Below are 19,717 nucleotides of genomic sequence, written 5' to 3'. Positions count from 1 at the left end.
AGAAGGAGGGACTGGATGCAGGAATTATCAGCACAGGAGAGGCAATGCTCAACCATCCTTTTGCTGTCTTTACTCAGCTTTAAGTAGAGTTTGCTGTCCAGAAACAGGGTTTCACAACCTGTAGCTTTTTTTTCCCTAATCAGCATTTGCTCACTTTTTCTGTATTTATTAATGAAGTATTATGTCTTGTGGGGAGACATCTTAAGTTACAAAGCTGGAGAAAGAATCAGTTAGAGTGGGAGTCACAGATTGGAAAGAGTCACACACACACAAATACATCAAGAGCAAATTTTGTACTCAGAGGTGTACATGCTGAGGGGATCAGGACCTAGAATTAGGCTCACGGGTCCAAGAAATGGACTAATACGAAGACACAGATGGATGGACACACATGAACACAAACTTAGAAAGAGGGGCACTAGTAGGAGATAAAAAGATGGGACAAAGGAAAGAATCAGAGAAAAGAAAACAAGGACATAGCACAGGGCTGGGATGTGGTAGAGCACTTGCCTAGCATGTGTGAGGCACTGGGTTTGGTCATCAGCACCATATGAAAATAAAATAAAGGTATTGTGTTCATCTACAACTAAAAAAATATTTTTGAAAAAGAACATAGCACAGAGGAGATTTTTTTAAAAAAAATGTATGAACGTGAAGGTCAAATTCAGTGCACTGGAAGCCAAGTTCCTTCCATCAGGGTGGAAAGATGGGATAGCATTCAGGAAGCAGGGCTGTTGAGAGGAAAAAAGTTGACTTGATTGTTCTCCTTTGTAGTATTCAAGAAATGCTGACAGGCCAGAGGCTCTGCCACTCAGAATCTCACAATGACAGCGTCCTGGCAGCGCTGAATCAGCAGAGGAGTGATGGTATCCTCTGTGATGTCACCTTGATTGCTGAGGAACAGAAATTCCATGCTCACAAGGCAGTCCTAGCAGCATGCAGTGACTACTTTCGGGTAAGTTAAGGTAGTTTGTGTGACTTAGGATATCAGTAAACCAAGAATGACAGTGTTTCCCGATCTGTCACTCAAGCATGAACCAACTAGAATGTGTCTCCAGAATCGCAAACATTGGTGACATATGTTTTTTCCCTGGGAAAAATGAGATCTGGGGGCCCATTGAGATACATCCATATCTGGATACATGGCTGTTTGTCCCTATGGAAGACAGACATGTCTTTCACATCTGAGCCAAGGGGTATCTGGTACTTTACCCTCATTAGAAAATGTGGTATTGTAGTTCTCCATATGGGGGTGTGGGCCAGGGGAGGGGTGTTCCTGGATTAAGGACAAGAACAATCTGTAAAACAACTTCTTAAAAAAAAGTTCCTAAATATATGTAGTGTTTCTGATTTTTGTACATTTTTATGCATGTTCTATACATGTTACCGATGTTTTCTAATTATTCGTTCCTGGCACAGAATTGCAATTGGTCTCATAAACCTTAATGTTGACACATGTGACTGAGTAAGATATATTGTTTTGTTTAGTAGAACTCGGGAGTTCGATTTCCAGCTACTAATGATATGTGGGGCTCTGATGATCTTTTTGGGGAGAAGAAAGTGTATAGTATGTTTATAGCTGATTAAGTGCCATTCATTTAGCTTTTCCTGTGCTTTTGGCAGACAAGGACTTTATATGCATATCTCATTTAATCCTCATAAAACCCATCGTTCAAATGCAGATGAGTACTATTAAAATCACCATTTTATGTGTAAGGAAACTGGATCTCAAAGGTTAAATAATTTTAATAAATCAGAAAGTAAATAACAAGTCACACAGTTCCTAATTGGCAGATATGAAACTGAAAGTCATGTTTAATTCTTATGCTATTCTCTCTCTTATTTGATTATAAAAAGGACAACCTGGAAAATTATTAGCTAGGTACTAGTTTTTTTGAAGTATTAATTCTTAAATATTCATTTTTAGGTTCTTATAAAAATTTATTTTTTATGTTACTTTGCTAATTAGTGACCAATATTTTCGAAACATAATAAGTCTATATGCATGGGAATACAAATTTAATTGTGATTGGTTTTTTTAAGTCCTTCACCAAAGTCTCTAAGTGATATAAAAACCAACCCAGACTCATGGAAATCCTTTGGTTAATTTGGATATTTCCCATAATGATTTTGTGTTTCATGTTTAGAGACAACATCAACTGCACTCCATTGCAACTATTAGTGTTAGAGAATTTTCAAAGATTCCAAATGATAAAAGAAATCCTTTTAAAATTCTTTTAAATGTGACAAAACTGAGTAATGTTAAGGAAAAGAGGTAATTACTTGAAATTTCTATTTCTAGAATAAAAAAATAGGGATTTGATTCAAAACTCCAAAATGAAGCTGAGTACTTTATCTGTGAAGTGACCTTTTAGTTCAGTTAATACAGTGATCCATGTATGTACTCTCACATTGTCAGGTATTAATCTTCCAGAGAGGTTTTATTATTCAGAGGGTTTTTGAAACAATAAAATACTTTGAATTGTGTGCATGTTATGTAATATGAGTTTTGTCATCTCTTAGACTATAATATAGTCTTCTTGGTGCTTAACTTCTCTCCACTTAGATCTCTGCCTGTTGGGTTTTTAATTTAATTTTTCATTTTTAATTAAATTATTTAATTTTATTTTTTATTCTTCTTAGTTATATATGACAGCAAAATCCATTTTATATTTAGGACCCCCTTCTTATGGATATACACAATGGTGGGATTCACTGTAGCGAATTCATATATGTACTTAGGAAAATTATGTCAGATTCATTCCACTGTCTATTCCTATGTACATATATAAATATACCACAGTGAATCTCACAATCATGTACATGTGTAAGACAGTAACTAAAAAAACACTATAAGTAAATAATAGGTCAGTAGAATAGAGGGAAAGGAATCAGGGGTAGGAGGAAGGAAAGGGAAGGGGAAGTACTGGGAACTGAATTAAAACAAATTATATTCCCTGTTTTTATAATTATGTCAAAATGGATCCTATTATCATGTATAACTAAAAAGTACCAATTAAAAAGAGCCAGGTTGTGTTGCTATACTGAATAGATTGTGGTATAGGAGAGGATCAATTGAGCTCAGGGAATAGCAATCTTTTTTAAAAAAATATTTTTAGTTATAGATGGATACAATGTCTTTATTTTTATGTGGTGCTGAGGATTGAACCCAGTGCCTCACACATGGTAGGCAAGCACTCTACCCCTGAGCCACAACCCCAGCCCCAGCATAGCAATCTTTTATGATGGGTAGTAAATATGTCCACCCTTTGCTCTGGAGTGAGACTTCATCATACTGGACAGTAAGCATTCCCACACTTCACTCTGCAGAGATACTATATCAAGAATTTTGAGCAAACCTGCCCTATGCTCTGGACTTTTATAACCCTCTGTCTTCCAAGGCTGTTGGCTACAGAAACATACTTGAAAATAGAATTCAAAACAAAGGATAGTCATTGGTCTATTCACAATATATGCAGAAATGCTAGAGACCTTTGGAGAACTGTTTTCCAACAGCCACATGCCCTGGACTAGAATTATATTTGTTTCCTTGTGTCTTGTGCTGTACCCATATAAAACCTAGAAACAATATCCTGTTGTAGTAATTTCTAAGTATCTCATAACAATGATAAAGTTGCCTTTGTAAATCACTTTGTAAGTGATCAATAAATATTTATTAAGTGAATGAAGAAATGTTTTCTAATTATCATAGAGTTCCATGTATATTTCAATTCTTAATATCTTGAGTATTTAAAATATACAAATGACTCTTGGAGTTTTCCTTCTAGTGTTAATTAAGTACTTTGATACAAGTTACATTTTTGTACTCCATACTCTGATATCTAGAAAATTATTTTAAAGCTTAAGTACTTCTTGTTCTGTTCAAGAAGCTGGGACTCTCAGAGGGAGAAGGCTCAAACTTTGATGTAAACCATTTTCTTATATTGGTCTGAGAGTTAACATCAGTTTTGCTTGCTTAAAATATGAATAATGAATGAGCAGTTCAGCACAAAGTACTGTGATTTCCTGTGATCATTAACATTTGAAAGGTTTAAAATCACATTCTTGAGTAAAAAATAATGACTTCAAGAATTAAGATTATCGACAATTTCAGTTGTGTGGGCACAGCATGGCATTAGTCAAATGCTGTAACTGAATCACAGCAGGAACTTCTTTTCTGAGAGAGCAGAGCAATGGTAGAAGAAGAAAGGAATGGACTTAGAAGTCAGGTCTGAGTTTGAATCAGGGACTCTACCTGTATCTGTCTGTTTGCCATTGTTTCCCACCATGCTTGGCAAATAGCAGGTTTTCCCTTAACAATGTTTTCTGAGTAATTCATCCTCTTCACCATCTATGCTATGAATATAGGAAGGTCTTTTTATTGCTGTGCACCTTTTGTTTTTTAAATTGATCTAAATTGATGACCATCAAACAGAGCTCTCATGGGTTATATAGAGATTTAAATGGGAACAAATAAGGTAAATAAATCACTCGGCTCAGTGACTAATGCACAGCTGAATTTGAATAAACAGGAACTGTTTCTCTCTTTTGGTTAACCTGTGACTCTTGGCTGTGCCATGTTTGGGTGTTAGTGGGAAGAAAGTTCAATTCATCTTTATGCTCAGCTGGTCACACCTTCACTCACCTTTTGATTTGCCAGAATAACCTTTGATTCCACCTTTTCCTATCTTTTCACTTTTTAATCTGACACCCCTTCTCTCTTCTTAGAACATTCCTGTAACCACTTATCTTTTCTTCTCCTCTGATTGTTCCTTTCCAAATCCTGGTGCAGGACTGTGTGATTTACTTCCACCTCCTGCTTAGGTCCTCCTGACCACCTGACTGACTACTGCCAGACCCCTGGGATGACCTTCCAGACCTTTAGGTATCATTCATCTGACCCTTTGTTGTCTTCTGCTCATTCAGTGTGGTGGCAACACCATTCTCCAGATACCTCTGGATCTTTGCACTCTCAGCTTTGCACCTGTAACTTCCTATTGGCTTCTCAGTCTATCTTGTAAGGTTTATCACAGCCAACAACAAGGGTACTGGCTTGCACAATGCCTGATCTTAACTATCCTCTACTATTTCCCTAAAGTCATATGTAAGGTACTCCTTTTATCTCCTTCAAAGAATTAAATATTATGTACTATGGGTTGTGGTCACTTTGCCAGTAACATTTCTGAGGGGGACTGTGACTAGCCAAGGACTAATGAAGCCCATAAAAGTACAGTTGAACACAAGTGAATTGAATCAGATATACCGGGAGAGTTAGGGGCCTTGTGATCTAGAAAGTGTGTAAGAGGTGAGGCTGAGGCAGCCTTTTATCCCTTATCTTTGGAAGCCCCATTGACCCTTGAAGGGAGCATGTAAATTTCAGGGCTCCAACATGGGCAGCCCTGGGCTACAGGCTACCCTGTAGGTTCTGAAGGCTGTTGTTTTATATTTGCTGTCTCCAGCTTAAATCCCCATGAACGCCTGCACTTTCTGGCCAAGGAAGCAGATGTCTTGGCTATCTAATGTAGCTTCATATATGTGTTGGTAAAGTGATTCAAATATGACATTTGGAAAGTTAAATATTTGAGCTTCTTTTTCTGTTAGAGCCAGAGTGTACTTCTGCCTGTGTAATTTTTAGACTTGAGAGAAGGGCATCAAACCATGATATTAAAAAGCAAAATCTTATGTGCCGTGCATTTCTGTAATCATATTCCCTAGTCATTACTTGATTGAATGGCATAAAAGTCCATTATTATATAATTAAAAATAATTTTTTTTCAATTCAATAAGTATTTGTTACATACCTGCTATTTTCTAGACATCAAATGGATTCATAGTCTGTTGGGAGATAAAGATAAGTGAACAAATGACTGCTACATAATGTAATTGCTTACAGGATTTTGAGGTTTGGAATGGTGTTTTAGGCTTAAGCTTTGCTTTTGTCCCTCAGTATTCTCAATCAATAATAACAGTAATAATAACTACCATTAATTAAGCATTTATTATGCTCCGAGCATTTATTCTAAATGTTTTATGTGTATCAACTCATTTCGTCCTTTGAAGAAACCTGTAAGCTGGATACTAATATTATGATCTTTATTTTAAAAATAAAGGAGGTTCAAATTTAAATAATTCATATAGGGGCCGAAAAAGCAATTATGAAGAGCTAATGGTGGTCTGAACTAAGTGAGGAGCAGATAGCTAGGGAGAAGAGAATGTGCTTAGGAGTGGTTTAGAGGAGGTAGAATTGACAGCGAAGGAGAGGAAAAACAGGAGTGACACGTAAAGCCCTGGCTCAAGGTCAATGTGGATGTGTAACCGATGTGATTCTGCAATCTGTATTTGGGGTAAAATTGGGAGTTCATAACCAACTTGAATCTAATGTGTGAAATATGATATGTCAAGAGCTTTATAATGTTTTGAACAACCAATAAAAAAAATTAAAAAAAATAGATATAAAAATTTAAAAAAAAAAAAGGATAATGAAAGCAAGGAGATGCTAATGTTGCCCACAGACCTGAGGTATGGAGGACGCTAGGAAGAGAGCAGCTGCAAGGCATTTTGAAGGAAGCTGTATCCTTGAGGAAGCAACAGGGAAAGGCTGTGTATATGAAGAGGTTTCTTTCTTTCTTTTTTTAAAAATTAATTATTTAATTTTAATTAGGTATATATGACAGCAGAATGCATTTTGATTCATTGTACACAATTGCAGCACAATTTATATGGTTGTACATGTAGCGTCACACCATATGTGCAGTCATACATGTACCTAGGGTAATGATGTTCATCTCATTCCACCATCTTTCCTATCCCCCTGCACCCTCCCACCCCTCCCTCCCCTTTGCCCAATCAAAGTTTCCCCATTTTCCCCATGTCTCCCCCTTCCCATTATGGATCAGCATCCACTTATCAGAGAGAACATTCGGCCTTTGGTTTTTGGGGATTGGCTTACTTGGCTTAGCATGATATTCTCCAACTCCATCCATTTATCTGCAAGTGTCATAATTTTATTCTCTTTTAATGCTGAGTAATATTCCATTGTGTGTATATACTACAGTTTCTTTATCCATTCATCTATTGAAGGGCATCTAGATTGTTTCCACAGTTTAGCTATTGTGAATTGAGCTGCTATGAACATTGATGTGGCTGCCTTACTATAGTATGCTGATTTTAAGTCTTGTGGGTATAGATCCAGGAGTGGGATAAAGGGGTCAAGTGATAGTTCCATCCCAAGTTTTCTAAGGAATCTCCATACTGCTTTCTAGAACAGTTGCACCAATTTGCAGTCTCACCAACACTGTAAGACTGTGCCTTTTCCCCCACATCCTCACCAACATTTATTGTTGTCTGTATTCTTGATAGCTGCCATTCTGATGGTGTGAGACAGTTATCTCATACTAGACAAAGGTACCAAAAACATACATTGGAGAAAAGATGGTCTCTTCAAGAAATGGTGCTGGTAGAACTGGAAATCCATATGCAGTAAAATGAAAATAAACCCCTGTCTCTCACCATGCACAAAACTCAAAGTGGATCAAAGACTTAGGAATTGGACCAGAGACCCTGCACCTAATAGAGGAAAAAGTAGACACAAATCTTCATCACATCTGATTAGGCCCAGACTTCCTTAACAAGACTCCTAAAGCACAAGAAATAAAATGAAGAATTAATAAATGGAATGGACTCAAACTAAAAAGCTTCTTCTTATCAAAAGAAACAATCAATGAGGTGAACAGAGAGCCTATATTTTGGGAGCAAATTTTTGCCACACACACATCAGATAAAGACCTAATCCCCAGGATATATAAAGAACTCAAAAAACTTAACACCAAAAATACAAACAACCCAATCAATAAATGGGCTAAAGAGCTGAACAGATACTTCTCAGAAGCAGATATACACTTGATCAACAAATATATGAAAAAAATGTTCAACATCTCTAGTAATCAGAGAAATGCAAATCAAAACTAATCCAAGAGGTTTCTTGAAGTTGAAGCCATGGTGCAATTTGCTGTTCAGTTCTTTGCCTCCTCAGAGCTCACTGCAGTTCCTGGCACACCATGGTTCCTCCATCCCCATTCTCCCTGTTGCTGTCTGCTTTGATTTTTTGCTGTGTTTGGGCTGGTAGGCATTCACCAATCTGCTCCTCAGAATTTTCTCCCCAGGAGCACCCACTGTGTGTGTGTGTTTGTGTTGTGTGTATTTGTGTGTGAATATTCTGTTTCGTATATTAGTTCGTCTCATTTTTAAAGAAAATGTCCTGTAAAGACCTGAATCTAATAACACTGCTGACATTAAAACATAAATGGAATCATTGCTAAATTCGTGCTGTTTGCTATTTATTTTATAAATTCTTCATTAACATTCTGATTCTCAGAAATCACATCTGCAGACACATAGTGTTTATTGAATTAAGGATAAGCAGCAGCACAATGTCAACAGTTATCTTTCTGTTAGCCACCAATCCCATAGCCTCCTGCCGTTATTCTTAGTCTGCTCTTTAACCTTCATTGATTCTGTGGGACTTCAATATGTTTCCCGTGAATTAGCTTAAAAATAAAATTGATAATAAAAATAAAAGTACTTATAAACTGTCAAGTACTAGAGGAATATGAAAGGAGTTTTAATAGTCAGTTTTTGTTTTTCATTCAGACTCCATGCCTCAGCTTTCTGGCCATGCTCTGAACAGTCTCTGAACTCGATGCTGTAACTAGGATTCACTCATTTGTTCTGCAGGAACATTGTCATAGTCTAATTCGAAGATTCCTCAAAAATTAATTATTAGCAGAGAGTAACACATATCAAATCTCCTTTTCAGAAAAAAATAATAGTAAAATAACCACTTCAATATCTATAGCAATTTAGTTCACTGTTTTGATAATTACTGTAAGCATATAAATATCTACTGCTATTCTAAATAGCAAAGCATTATTCTGAAATTATTTTATTGGTGCATCAGTGTCACTAAAATTAAATTCCATGATATTCAATATTTTCCACAGCCAATTTTTCCCCACCTTTCCTGTGATTAATTACTTTGCTTGAGGCCAAATAAGCACTCCTGGGTCCCATGATTATGCAGAATTTATGTTAAAATAGCAGCATTGCTGATTCTTCCATGTTTGCACACTGCTGTGTTCCTTTCTTTCTCTCATTTCTGAATTTATCCTACAGATCACAGAGGCACTACAGTATCACTCTCATTATATGAATTATGCATTATATGGTAAGCTGATCATTATTTTCTGTCAAATGCATACATTTTGTTAACATTCAATTTTACAAAATCCATTAACAGGAATCATTAAGAAGTAGAACAAGGTATGTTAGAAATTAGAATATGGCTAGAGAATCCAGTTTTATCATCATTGAAAATATGAAGAACTCTGAGAAGAAAAATTAAAATGTAAGAAAGCTTCTAATGGGTAAATTAACAAGGCTATGGGAAAATGATTCAGATATATGCTTATTTATTTATTTATTTTTTTATTGGTTGTTCAAAACATTACAAAATGGGAGTTCATAACCCACTTGAATCTAATGTATGAAATATGATATGTCAAGAGTTTTGTAATGTTTTGAACAACCAGATATATGCTTTTTTTTTAAAGTATATTTTCTTTCTTGTTTGAGTTTTGGGATCAAAAACTTCAAGGAAATAATTTGTTTATAGATTCTAATCATCTATAAGCTGATAGTATTTAATAGACTTTTAAAATAAAAAAATGCTTGATATTAGAAAAAGGTAAAAATTCGGGTATTAGAATCATTTTATCCCTGCTGTATTCTCTTTCTGATGATAAATTTACTTCATTCTGTGCAACTGTGAAATAATTTACCTCTAATATTTTTTATTTCAAATGTTTTCTCAAACATTTACAATTTAGTTTTCTTAGATTTTACTCAGTATTTAATTAAAAACCAGCAAATGAAATTAAATAATGTTTTCTTTTAAAAAATTTTTTAGTTGTAGATGGACACAATATTTTTATTTTATCTTTTATTTTTATGTGGTGCTGAGGATTGAATGCAGTGCCTCATACATGCAAGGCAACTGCTCTACCAATGAGCTACAACCCCAGCTCCAAATAATGTTTTCAATACGGTAATTATTGCTACTTCAAAAATAAATGTGTTTCTTCATTACACTTCTTAATGTGGTAAGAGCCAATAAACTGCATGGTGGATACTAGTGACAAATGGTGCACATAATTTACCACCATTGCAATCCCATAGAAATTCACAGAGCATCCACTATGTGCAAAACTGTTTGGACTGGATGCTGCAATGGCTACAGAACATCATCACTGCACCATCTTCACAAAGATGATGGTTGAGATCTCAGGAACATATGAGGTTGCACATGAGAAAGGAAAGCTACGTTTTAAAACATCTATGATCAGAACCAAAATGATGTTTTTACTCAGATAAGAGGGAGATAACAAGAACATGGCCAAAGGGAACATAAAGAAGAATTGAATATGCATGCACATAACCAGCATGTACATTTTAATAAAAGCTAGAAAAAAAGGGTTTCAAGAGAAAGTCATGTTCTGTAGAAGATCAAGGAAGATTCAGAACAACACAACAAGGTAACTTCAGTAGATTGGTGGGAGAGGAAGCCAAACTGTAGGGGTAATATAACAAACTATTGATAAGTGCCAATCAATGCATGTCCGTGCTGATGAGCTACAGATTGTAAATAAGCAATTTAATGCTGTGTCATTTCAACAGAAGTTTTTTCATGGGAAAAGTTTCTCAAGGAAGTGCTCAGTGAGTGAGTTCACATGCATTCTGATTAAGGTTTCTGCTATAATTTGAATGTTGAAGGTATCCTAAAGCCTATATGTTAAAGCTGTGGTACCCAGGCTAGTGATATTGCTGTTGGGAGTGGGCCTAGTGGGAGGTCCTTAGGGCATTGCAAGCATGCCTTGCTCCCTAGCTCATGATGTAAGCAGTTTTTTTTCCTATCATGTGTTCCCACAAGATGGGTAGCCTTGCCCAAAGCAATCAGGCCAACAAATCAGGGACTAGAACCTCTAAAACTGTGAGCCAAAATAAGCCCTTTGTTTTTATACGCTGACTACCCAGGTAATGGTATGGTAATGGAATGTTGAAAAATACCTTTTGTAACTTGTCCTGGATACTTATGAAATAGTTCCCAGATAGCCTACTTTGAGGAACACTAATACAGACAGTATGCATTATAAGTATATGATTCTGTTTTTAAATATATTTTTAACTTCATTGTTAGATAATGCCTGGTCCAACTATCTGGTTTGATTATAATTCTTACTGAAACTACTTTTGTCATTTTCTAGACATCAAATGAAACTTCCAAGAATATTTTTAATAATCCCTGTCAATAATATTTTTGGATACATTGAATCATTATTTTCCTTTTCATTCTAATTACTTGAAAATATTCTCTAACAAATATTGAACGTAATTACCAAAGTTACAGAACCACCATGATGTCCTTTAATAGATGAATAGATAAACTGTGGCACATAAGTATCATGGAATATTGTTCAGTGATAAAAAGAAATGAGCTAGAAAACCATGGAAAGACATGGAGGAAACTTGAATTCCTATTACTAAGTGAATGAAGCCAGTCTGATAAGAACACGGACATGCTAAATGATTCCAACATATGACAGTTTGAAATAAAGCAAAACTATGGAGTCAGTGATTTCCAGGGGCTTGAAGGAAGGAGTGAGGGGTAAATAGGTGGAGAACAGGGGAATTTTAAGGCAGTAAAACTATTCTACATGATATTGTAATGGTGGATACATATCATCATGCATTTATCAAAACCCATATAATATATAATACCAAGAGTGAACCCTAATGCAAACTCTGAGCTTTGATTGATAATAGTGTATAAATATTGATTTGTTGATTTTGTTCTAGTGCTAGTGCATGTTGATGGTGAAGGAAGCTATGGCTGGGGAGGGGACAGGGATTATATGGAACTGAATCTCTATTTATGCTCGATTTTACTGTGAACAAAAAAAATTCTTTCTTAGCCTTTTATTTTGTTGAGATCTTCAACCAACTGAATGAAGCTTATCCACATTATGGAAGGCAATTTGCTTTACATATTCTCCCAATTCAAACGATAATCTGCCAGGCATGGCAGCTAGTCATATGCCTGGCTGTAATCCCAGCTACAGGGGAAGCTGAGGCAGGAAGTTCCCTAGCTTTTCAAGATTAACATGGACAATTTGGCAAGACCCTGTCTCAAAAATAAAAATGGACTGAGAATGTAGCTTGTGGTAAAGCCCTTGCTTTAGCATTATCATGCACAAGACTCTGAATTAATCCTATTACTATGAAAAAAAGTAAAAAGAGTTAAATTTCATTCAGGAACATCCTCACAGACACACCCAGAAATAAAATTTCTGATTATAAATTTTGTATTATCTTAGATACAAAAGAATTAATCCTTTGTCTTTCCTCAGTTTATTTTGTTTCTTTTTTTGTTTTGTTTTGTTTTGGTAAAAGTGAATAAAGAACTACAAAAATGGTTTCCTAAAGAAAAAAAAATACCTGGTGATATCCTGATGCATGTTATCTTTTGGTTCTAGTGTTGAGAAATGAATATCTAAAGATCTCAAACCTTGCTATCTAGAGAAGGAAACAGCAATTACTTTTAGATCTAATTAAAGAAGTTAGAGGGCTGGGGTTTTGGCTCAGTGGTAGAGAGCTTACCTAGCATGTGTGAGGCACTGGATTCAATCCTCAGCACCACATATAAATAAATAAAATAAAGGTGTTGTGTCCATCTACAACTAAAAGTATTTTTTTAAAAAAGAACATAGAAAATAAAGGACACATTCTTCTATGTTTGTTATTAGGCTTGCCCCATCCCCCTAACAGCAAGAATGTCACTGAATCTTTTGGACAGCAAACTAGAAGGTTAGAGGACTAAGGTGGCCTTCTTTACTAGAGATTGTCCAACAAGGCAAAGCAGGTACTGATGGATGTGTGGAAGTATTTTCTGTGCTATAACACTAAGTACCTGTGACAGTCTGCTCCTAAGAAAATTCTGCTTCTGTTTCATAAATAATAAATTCCCAGTGAAGCATTATCATAACATAGGTGGGAGGAGGCACAGTGCAGGGACATGATGCAGTTGTCATATGTGACATGATTTCATTGCTAGATTGTTTATTGTTGTCTAGCCAAGTCCACATTAGTTTCCATTAGGTCGGCATTTGAGATAATATAATACAATTGCTGATTTTTAGAATGGGAGACATGTTCTTCTTTGAATGCTGCAAGAGATGGTTGCTGAAAATAATGGATTCTTATCTTTGTAGTCTAGGCAAAGTTAGATTCAAAAAGCTTTTTGATAAATTGCTTAGAAAAGTCAGTGAAATATGTCCTAATGGTTATTATAAGACAATCTTTTTAGTAGTAGTGAAGACAGTTATTAATTACTCATCACAGACAATATGTGTAGTGGAAGCAAATCTCAAAACTATAATAAAAAGAAATTTGTGCCTTTTACATAACGTATAAAAGTCACCTTAAAGTAGCGAAAATGGGGAGGGAGAAGAAGAAAAAGGAAAGGAGTTGGTACTGGGGAATGAAATTGATTAAATTATGCGAAGCACCTGTGCAAATGTGTCACAATGAATCCCATTATTTTGTATAATCATAATACACTAACAGATATTAAAAAGGCAATGAAAACTCTTTAAATTGTAAAAATTAATGTATTTAATTGACACAATCTTAAAACTTCTATAAAATTATTTTAAACCCGAACTCATTGAAGAGTGCAAAAGAGATATATGTTAAGAGTGAACTTTTATCTTGAAGTAAAATATTTAAGCAGGAGCAGAGTCATTTCAGACTAATCCCCTGATTATGTAAATGTTATAATAAAATTATTTAAAACTTCCTAGTGGGAAATGATGCTGCTGATACAATTATAGGCCAAAACATGAATACTTTTTTAAGCAAGGAAAGAATGATTGTTACTCAAACTGCACAGTCTAAATAAGAAAAGGAAGGGAAGTTGCCACTTATTAAACATTATCTTTATTTACTAGCATCAGTACTAGGTGTATTCATATTCTTTATATAATCTTCTCATGCTACAACTTCACAGATGATGAACTTGAATTTACTCAATGTTGAGTTGTTTGTTTTAGATCACAGGACTGGTGGATGCCAGATTCCAAAGCCCAGCCTAGGTCCACATGCCTCCAAATTCTCTAAACTTTTCATTATATCAGGCAGCATGGAACTCAGAGAACATTCTGTGTAAGGTTGCCATTAGCTGTTGAGTAGCATGAACAGAATATTGTCCCCCCAAAGCTGTTCATACTCCAATCCTTGGAGCCTGTGTTTAAGAACATTGACATGGAGAGATTATCCTGGATTGCACAGCTGATTCCAACATTACCACAAGGTCCTTAAAAGATGGACAAGGGAGTGGAAAGTCAGAGAAGATAGGATGATGGAAGCAGAAGTTGAGGAGATGTGCTTGCTAGCTTGAAGGAAGGCAACATGAATCAAGTGAACTCTTGCTTCGGAAAGAACATGGCCCTATTGACACCTGATTTTAGTCCAGTGAAACCCATTCAACTTTTCACCTCCAGAACTGTAAGATAAAAATTTATGTTGTTTTAAGCCACTAAATTTATGGTTTGATCATGGCAGTAAGGAAACTAATGCAAACACTTTCATATAGGTAGCTGAAGTGAATTTTCCCTTGATATTTCTGTGAATGTTTGGACATGAATAGGCTCACTATCATTTCTGCAGACCTGACCTCATAGATGCCACCTAAAAACGTAGTGAAATGAGAACCAACCATGCATCTCAGATATGACAAGCAATTAAACCATATATAGGAACTATTATATAGGAAATAAGTGGATTCCTTTATCTCAAAACAAGATAGAACAAAGTCAGAAGGATTTGAATATTTGTCATGAAAACTTTATTATATGGTTATGATTGTTATTCTTCTTTTTGGGGGGGGGTATCAGGGATTGAACTTAGGGGCACTTGAACACTGAGCCACATCCCCAGCCCTATTTTTTGTATTTTATTTAAAAGAGACAGGGTATCACTGAATTGTTTAGCACCTCGCTTTTGGTGAGGCTGGTTTCGAATTCGAGATCCTCCTGTCTCAGCTTCCCGAGCTGCTGGGATTACAGGCATGAGCCACCACACTGGGCATGATTGTTATTTTACTGTTTCTTTTTTTTTTCTTAGCATCATAATTGCAAAGGATCCTCCATTTTAGTATTTCAGCTTTGCCTTGTTAATAACAGAGATCAGTATGCCTCAGAGCACTTGGTCAGTGAGTTTTGTAACCTTAAACAGTGGAAATCCAATGGCATGTAATTTTGTGAGAAAAGGATACTTACATTTCCTAGCCTTTAAATAGTGAAATGAAGCAAGTTCTCTTAAAATAAACATTACATGTTCGGTTGGGAAAACATTCCTGGTACTTTATAGGGAGAAGATTTATAAAGTTGCATGTTGTAAGATACAGATTTCATTATCCAGCATTATTTCAGCTGTATCAGGAAAATACAATGAGCTAGGGTTGTGGTTGTCTTGTTTGAATTTTCTTTTTTATGGTTGTCTTGTTTGAATTTTCTTTGTATTTTAATTTGGCACATTGCCTTAGGAAACTCACTTAGTTTTCATGACCTGGTTTGTTTGTTTGTAAAATCTAGATAATAGTACCTGCTCTGTTATCTCATCTTTAAAAAAATCTCCTAAACCCTGTATGATGGCACTCGCCTGTAATCCCAGCGATTCTGGAGGCTGGGGCAGGAGGATTACAAATTTAAGATCAGCCGCAGCAACATAGTGACACCCTGTCTCAAAAATAAAAAATAAAAGGGGCAAGTGCCCCTGGGTTCAATCCATGGTGCCACATAGATAGATAAATAGATAGATAAATAAATAAATAAACAGACTACTGAGACCATATAAGTGGCAGAGCTTAAGAAGAATAAAAATTGTTACAGTGGTATTTGGTGGTGTTTTGTTATGGATAAGAAAGTCTGAAGCTCTCTCTGCAATATATGTCTTCAGATCTAACAGTAAAAGACCCAGTTAGGCCTTTTGAGTCCATGGAATGATAAAGTAAAAGTTTGTAAACAACCTAAGCAGGGCTGGAGATATAACTCACTTAGTAGAATGCTTGTGTCACATGCACAAGGCATGCATAAGGCCCTGGGTTCAAACCCCAGCACCACCAAAAAAAAAAAAAAAGTATAAACAACCTAAGTACTTATTAAGATGCTGTTCAAACTTTGGATGTAAGTTCCACAAATATCTTTACTCAGAATTTATATTAACTTTTCAGTGTTTCCGGAGCTGAAATGTTATCAACTACTGAGGCAAAAGAATAAAACACATACCATGGGAATAAAGCCAACTTTGCAACTTACTGGGCCTTGCTAAATTCCATTATTTCCCTTCTTAACACCGAAAATATTTGCCAAAATGATGAGAGGTTATTTTATAAATTGTCATAAAGCTTAAACATGAAAACTAAGCATCACTGCAGTAGCTTCTCAAGTGTGGGTGTTGGTGCACCCCTGATGCAGATCAGCCCCCCATCAGTTATTGATTTAAAATGAATTTGCTGATACTGTGTACCAAGAAGCAGAATGGCATTTTTCTTAAAATTGCAGAATAACCTTAGCAGTATATCATAGAAGAGCCCAAGGGAAAGTTGTTATTAAATGAAAGTTTTGCTCTTGTTTTCATTCCTTTGCCAACACACACCCTCATGGGGAGTGAGCTCTCTGCCCACAGGTTTTTTGCATGTTACTTGCCATCTGGCTATTTCTAAGACCCTTTATATATCTCTCTTTTTGTTTTACTTTTCCCATTCCTTCTTTCCTTGCTTCATTTTTCTTTTGTCTTTTCTCTACTGATTTTCTTCCTAAATGTCTCTCTCTAAATAATAAATTACAATTTTGGCTTTATATTGAACAAACTTTGAATCCTCTGCTTATAATTTCTAAAGTAAACAAGGAACCTTTTAAGTGTTTCTTAGACAAAACCCCAAAAGAATAAAATAAACTTTAATAATGTAGGTTCTTTGGATTTTTTTTTTTTGACTAGAGAATTGTCTTTTTAACCTTTGTAAGAGACCTTGATATAGAAGCAATAGTCTTCATACCTAATTCTCCTAAAAATACCTAGATTCATGTTTTTCATCTTGGTACTTTAATGATAATTAGCTTAAATATTATAATTTTTTCATGGTGGCTGAGGATATTTTAGTTAAGAGAAATAAATCATTTTAAAATAATTTTGTTCATTTTACATAAGTGATACAATAAAACATTGACATGTGATTAATTATGCATGATGCTAAAACTATTCTGATGAAATGTAACCTTTCTTTAAGATTCAAAAACCATCTGACTTTTTACCTGCTTTAGGGTATCTATACATATTTCAGTTCTCACTTTATGTTGCCATGAAGGAAAAAGTAAACATAATATTTCTACTTTTTGTATTCTAGATATATAGGAATTGACTTTTTATCCTTTTTTTCTTTTTTTGTCAAACTCAAGAATAATTGGCCTTTTATGATGAAGATATGTATATATTGTAAGCAGTCTATCAGAAAGGACTGAAAATGAAATTTATTGGTAATTGGAAGCATATAGTGAAATACACTGTTAAGACTGACAGGAACTCTATTATATAATTGACTGGAAATTATAAGCTCAGTATTTCAGACTAAATAACAGGGACTAACATAACAGGGAAGTGAGTAGGGAATAATGTTTATTTATTCAAGTGCTAATATATCAATATCAGAATAAAAATTAATTAGAAATTTTTATCTAGAACTGTAAATATAACTTCACTGGCACTATTACTGGGGTTTGAAGGAAAATAATTCATTGACTTTTGATTAAATTTCTATTATTGTTAGGGGACAGATGTGAATGGTGGGAATACAAGATTAAGGCAATAATTCTATAAAAATTGTGTACTATGCAAACACCACATACTTTTTTTTCCAAGAAGCAATTTACCTGCAGCCCTGCTTGGCAAAAGAGCAAGGTTTTCATCCTAAAAAAATAGCTGAAAAGAAATAAGAATAAAAACAGGCATTTTATCCTGCTCATGAAATATTAGAAACAAAAAATTCAATGTGGATCAAATATTTTTATACTATTTATTAAAAATTAATTATTTAAATAGACTTTGATCAAATTGTTAAAGAATCACAAAAGAAAAATACAATATAAGAAGTGATGGTGACATTTAAAGATGAAGAAAAACTTATCATCAGAAATACTATAGAAATTCTATATCAATAATATTCAAAACTTTGGTAAACAGCTTTCTAGGAAAATATAAATTAGGCCTCCCAAAAAAGAAAAAAATTTAGAAATGAAGGTAGTAAAGTAGTTATACATCTGTCATAAAGGAAATGGGATCAATATTTTTCTTGCTAATACTACCAGCTCTTAACTTAGTTGTTGTTTCCCATTCTAAAGTCTAGAAGAAGACAGAAAATCAAACACCTAGGTAAACTGTGGAGCCAAGCTAGATGCCCTTCAGTGGAAGAGTGGGAAAAAAATGTGGCATATATACACAATGGAATTTTACTCAGCAATAAAATAGAATAAAATCATGGCATTTGCAGGTAAATGGATGGTGTTGGAGAAGATAATGCTAAGTCAAGTTAGCCAATCCTCCCCCCCCAAAATGCCAAATGTTTTCTCTGATATAAAGAGGCTGATTCATAGTGGGGTAGGAAGGGGGAGCATGAGAGGATTAGATGAATTCTAGATAGGGCAGAGGGGTGGGAAGGAATGGGAGAGAGCAGGGGATTAGCAAGGATGGTGGAATATGATAGACATCATTATCCAAAGTACATGTATAAAGACACAAATTAGTGTCAACATACTTTATTTTCAACCAGAGATATGAAAAATTGTGCTGTATATGTGTAATAAGAATTGTAATGTATTCTGCTGTCATTTATTTTTTTTAAAAATCAATAAAAATATATAGAAAAAAATAAAAAAAGAAATCATTCAACTTTATTTTATAAGGCTAGCATAATTCTATTACCAAATACAAGGGTAGCAAATGAAATAGATCCACATCTCATTATTAATATAGATAAAAAAGTTGCAAATAAAATATAGGAAATCAATAATCTGTTTCTACTCCTAATTTCTTTCTTGACTCACAAGAATTGCAGGTATTTCCTATACCCTTAAACACTTTTTTCACTTGGCTCTTGGGACTCCATATTCTGCCAACTTTCCTCCTACTCACTGGATACTCCTTCTCAATCTTCTTTGCTGGTTTTGCCTCATCTCTTCATCTTCTTAAAGTAGGAGTAGGCCAGGCTCAGTCCTTGCACTTCTGTCTAAACCAGCTATCGTGGTGATCCCATGTTGCACCATGACTTTCTCTCTGTCATGATATCCATATGAAATCCAACATCATGGCATGTTAGAGTTCTCCAGATAAATAGAGCAGTTGGGAGGAAAAGAGATTTATTATAACAAATTAGCTCACTTGATTATGGGGATACAAGATCTGCTGTTGGCAAGCTGGTGACCCAGGAGATCCACGGAGGTAGTTTCAGTGAGAGAGCCAGCAGACTTGAGATCCAAGAAGAGCTGATATTTCAGTTCAAGCCTAAAGGTGGGAAAAAAGCTCATGTCTCTGACCAAAGGCAGATAGGCAAAAG

General features: G+C 35.1%; 1 protein-coding gene across 2 annotated transcripts in view; it reads left to right on the top strand.

Annotated features, from left to right (window-relative positions):
- Positions 1 to 19,717, top strand: part of Klhl32 (kelch like family member 32) — a 186,422-nt gene that overhangs the window by 52,932 nt on the left and 113,773 nt on the right. For both annotated transcript variants that reach the window (XM_046431151.2, XM_058575539.1), the window contains exon 3: positions 775 to 955. In XM_046431151.2, the coding sequence (XP_046287107.1) occupies positions 775 to 955 (181 nt within the window). The remainder of the gene's footprint in view (positions 1 to 774; positions 956 to 19,717) is intronic.

This window comes from Marmota monax, unplaced genomic scaffold (assembly GCF_021218885.2).
Source record: "Marmota monax isolate L192 unplaced genomic scaffold, Marmota_monax_Labrador192_F-V1.1 WCK01_AAM20220418_F8-fsc00013, whole genome shotgun sequence".
In the NCBI taxonomy this organism is placed as follows: Eukaryota; Metazoa; Chordata; class Mammalia; order Rodentia; family Sciuridae; genus Marmota; species Marmota monax.
Note: the sequence above shows the minus strand (reverse complement) of the source record. Positions and strands in the feature narration are given on the sequence as shown.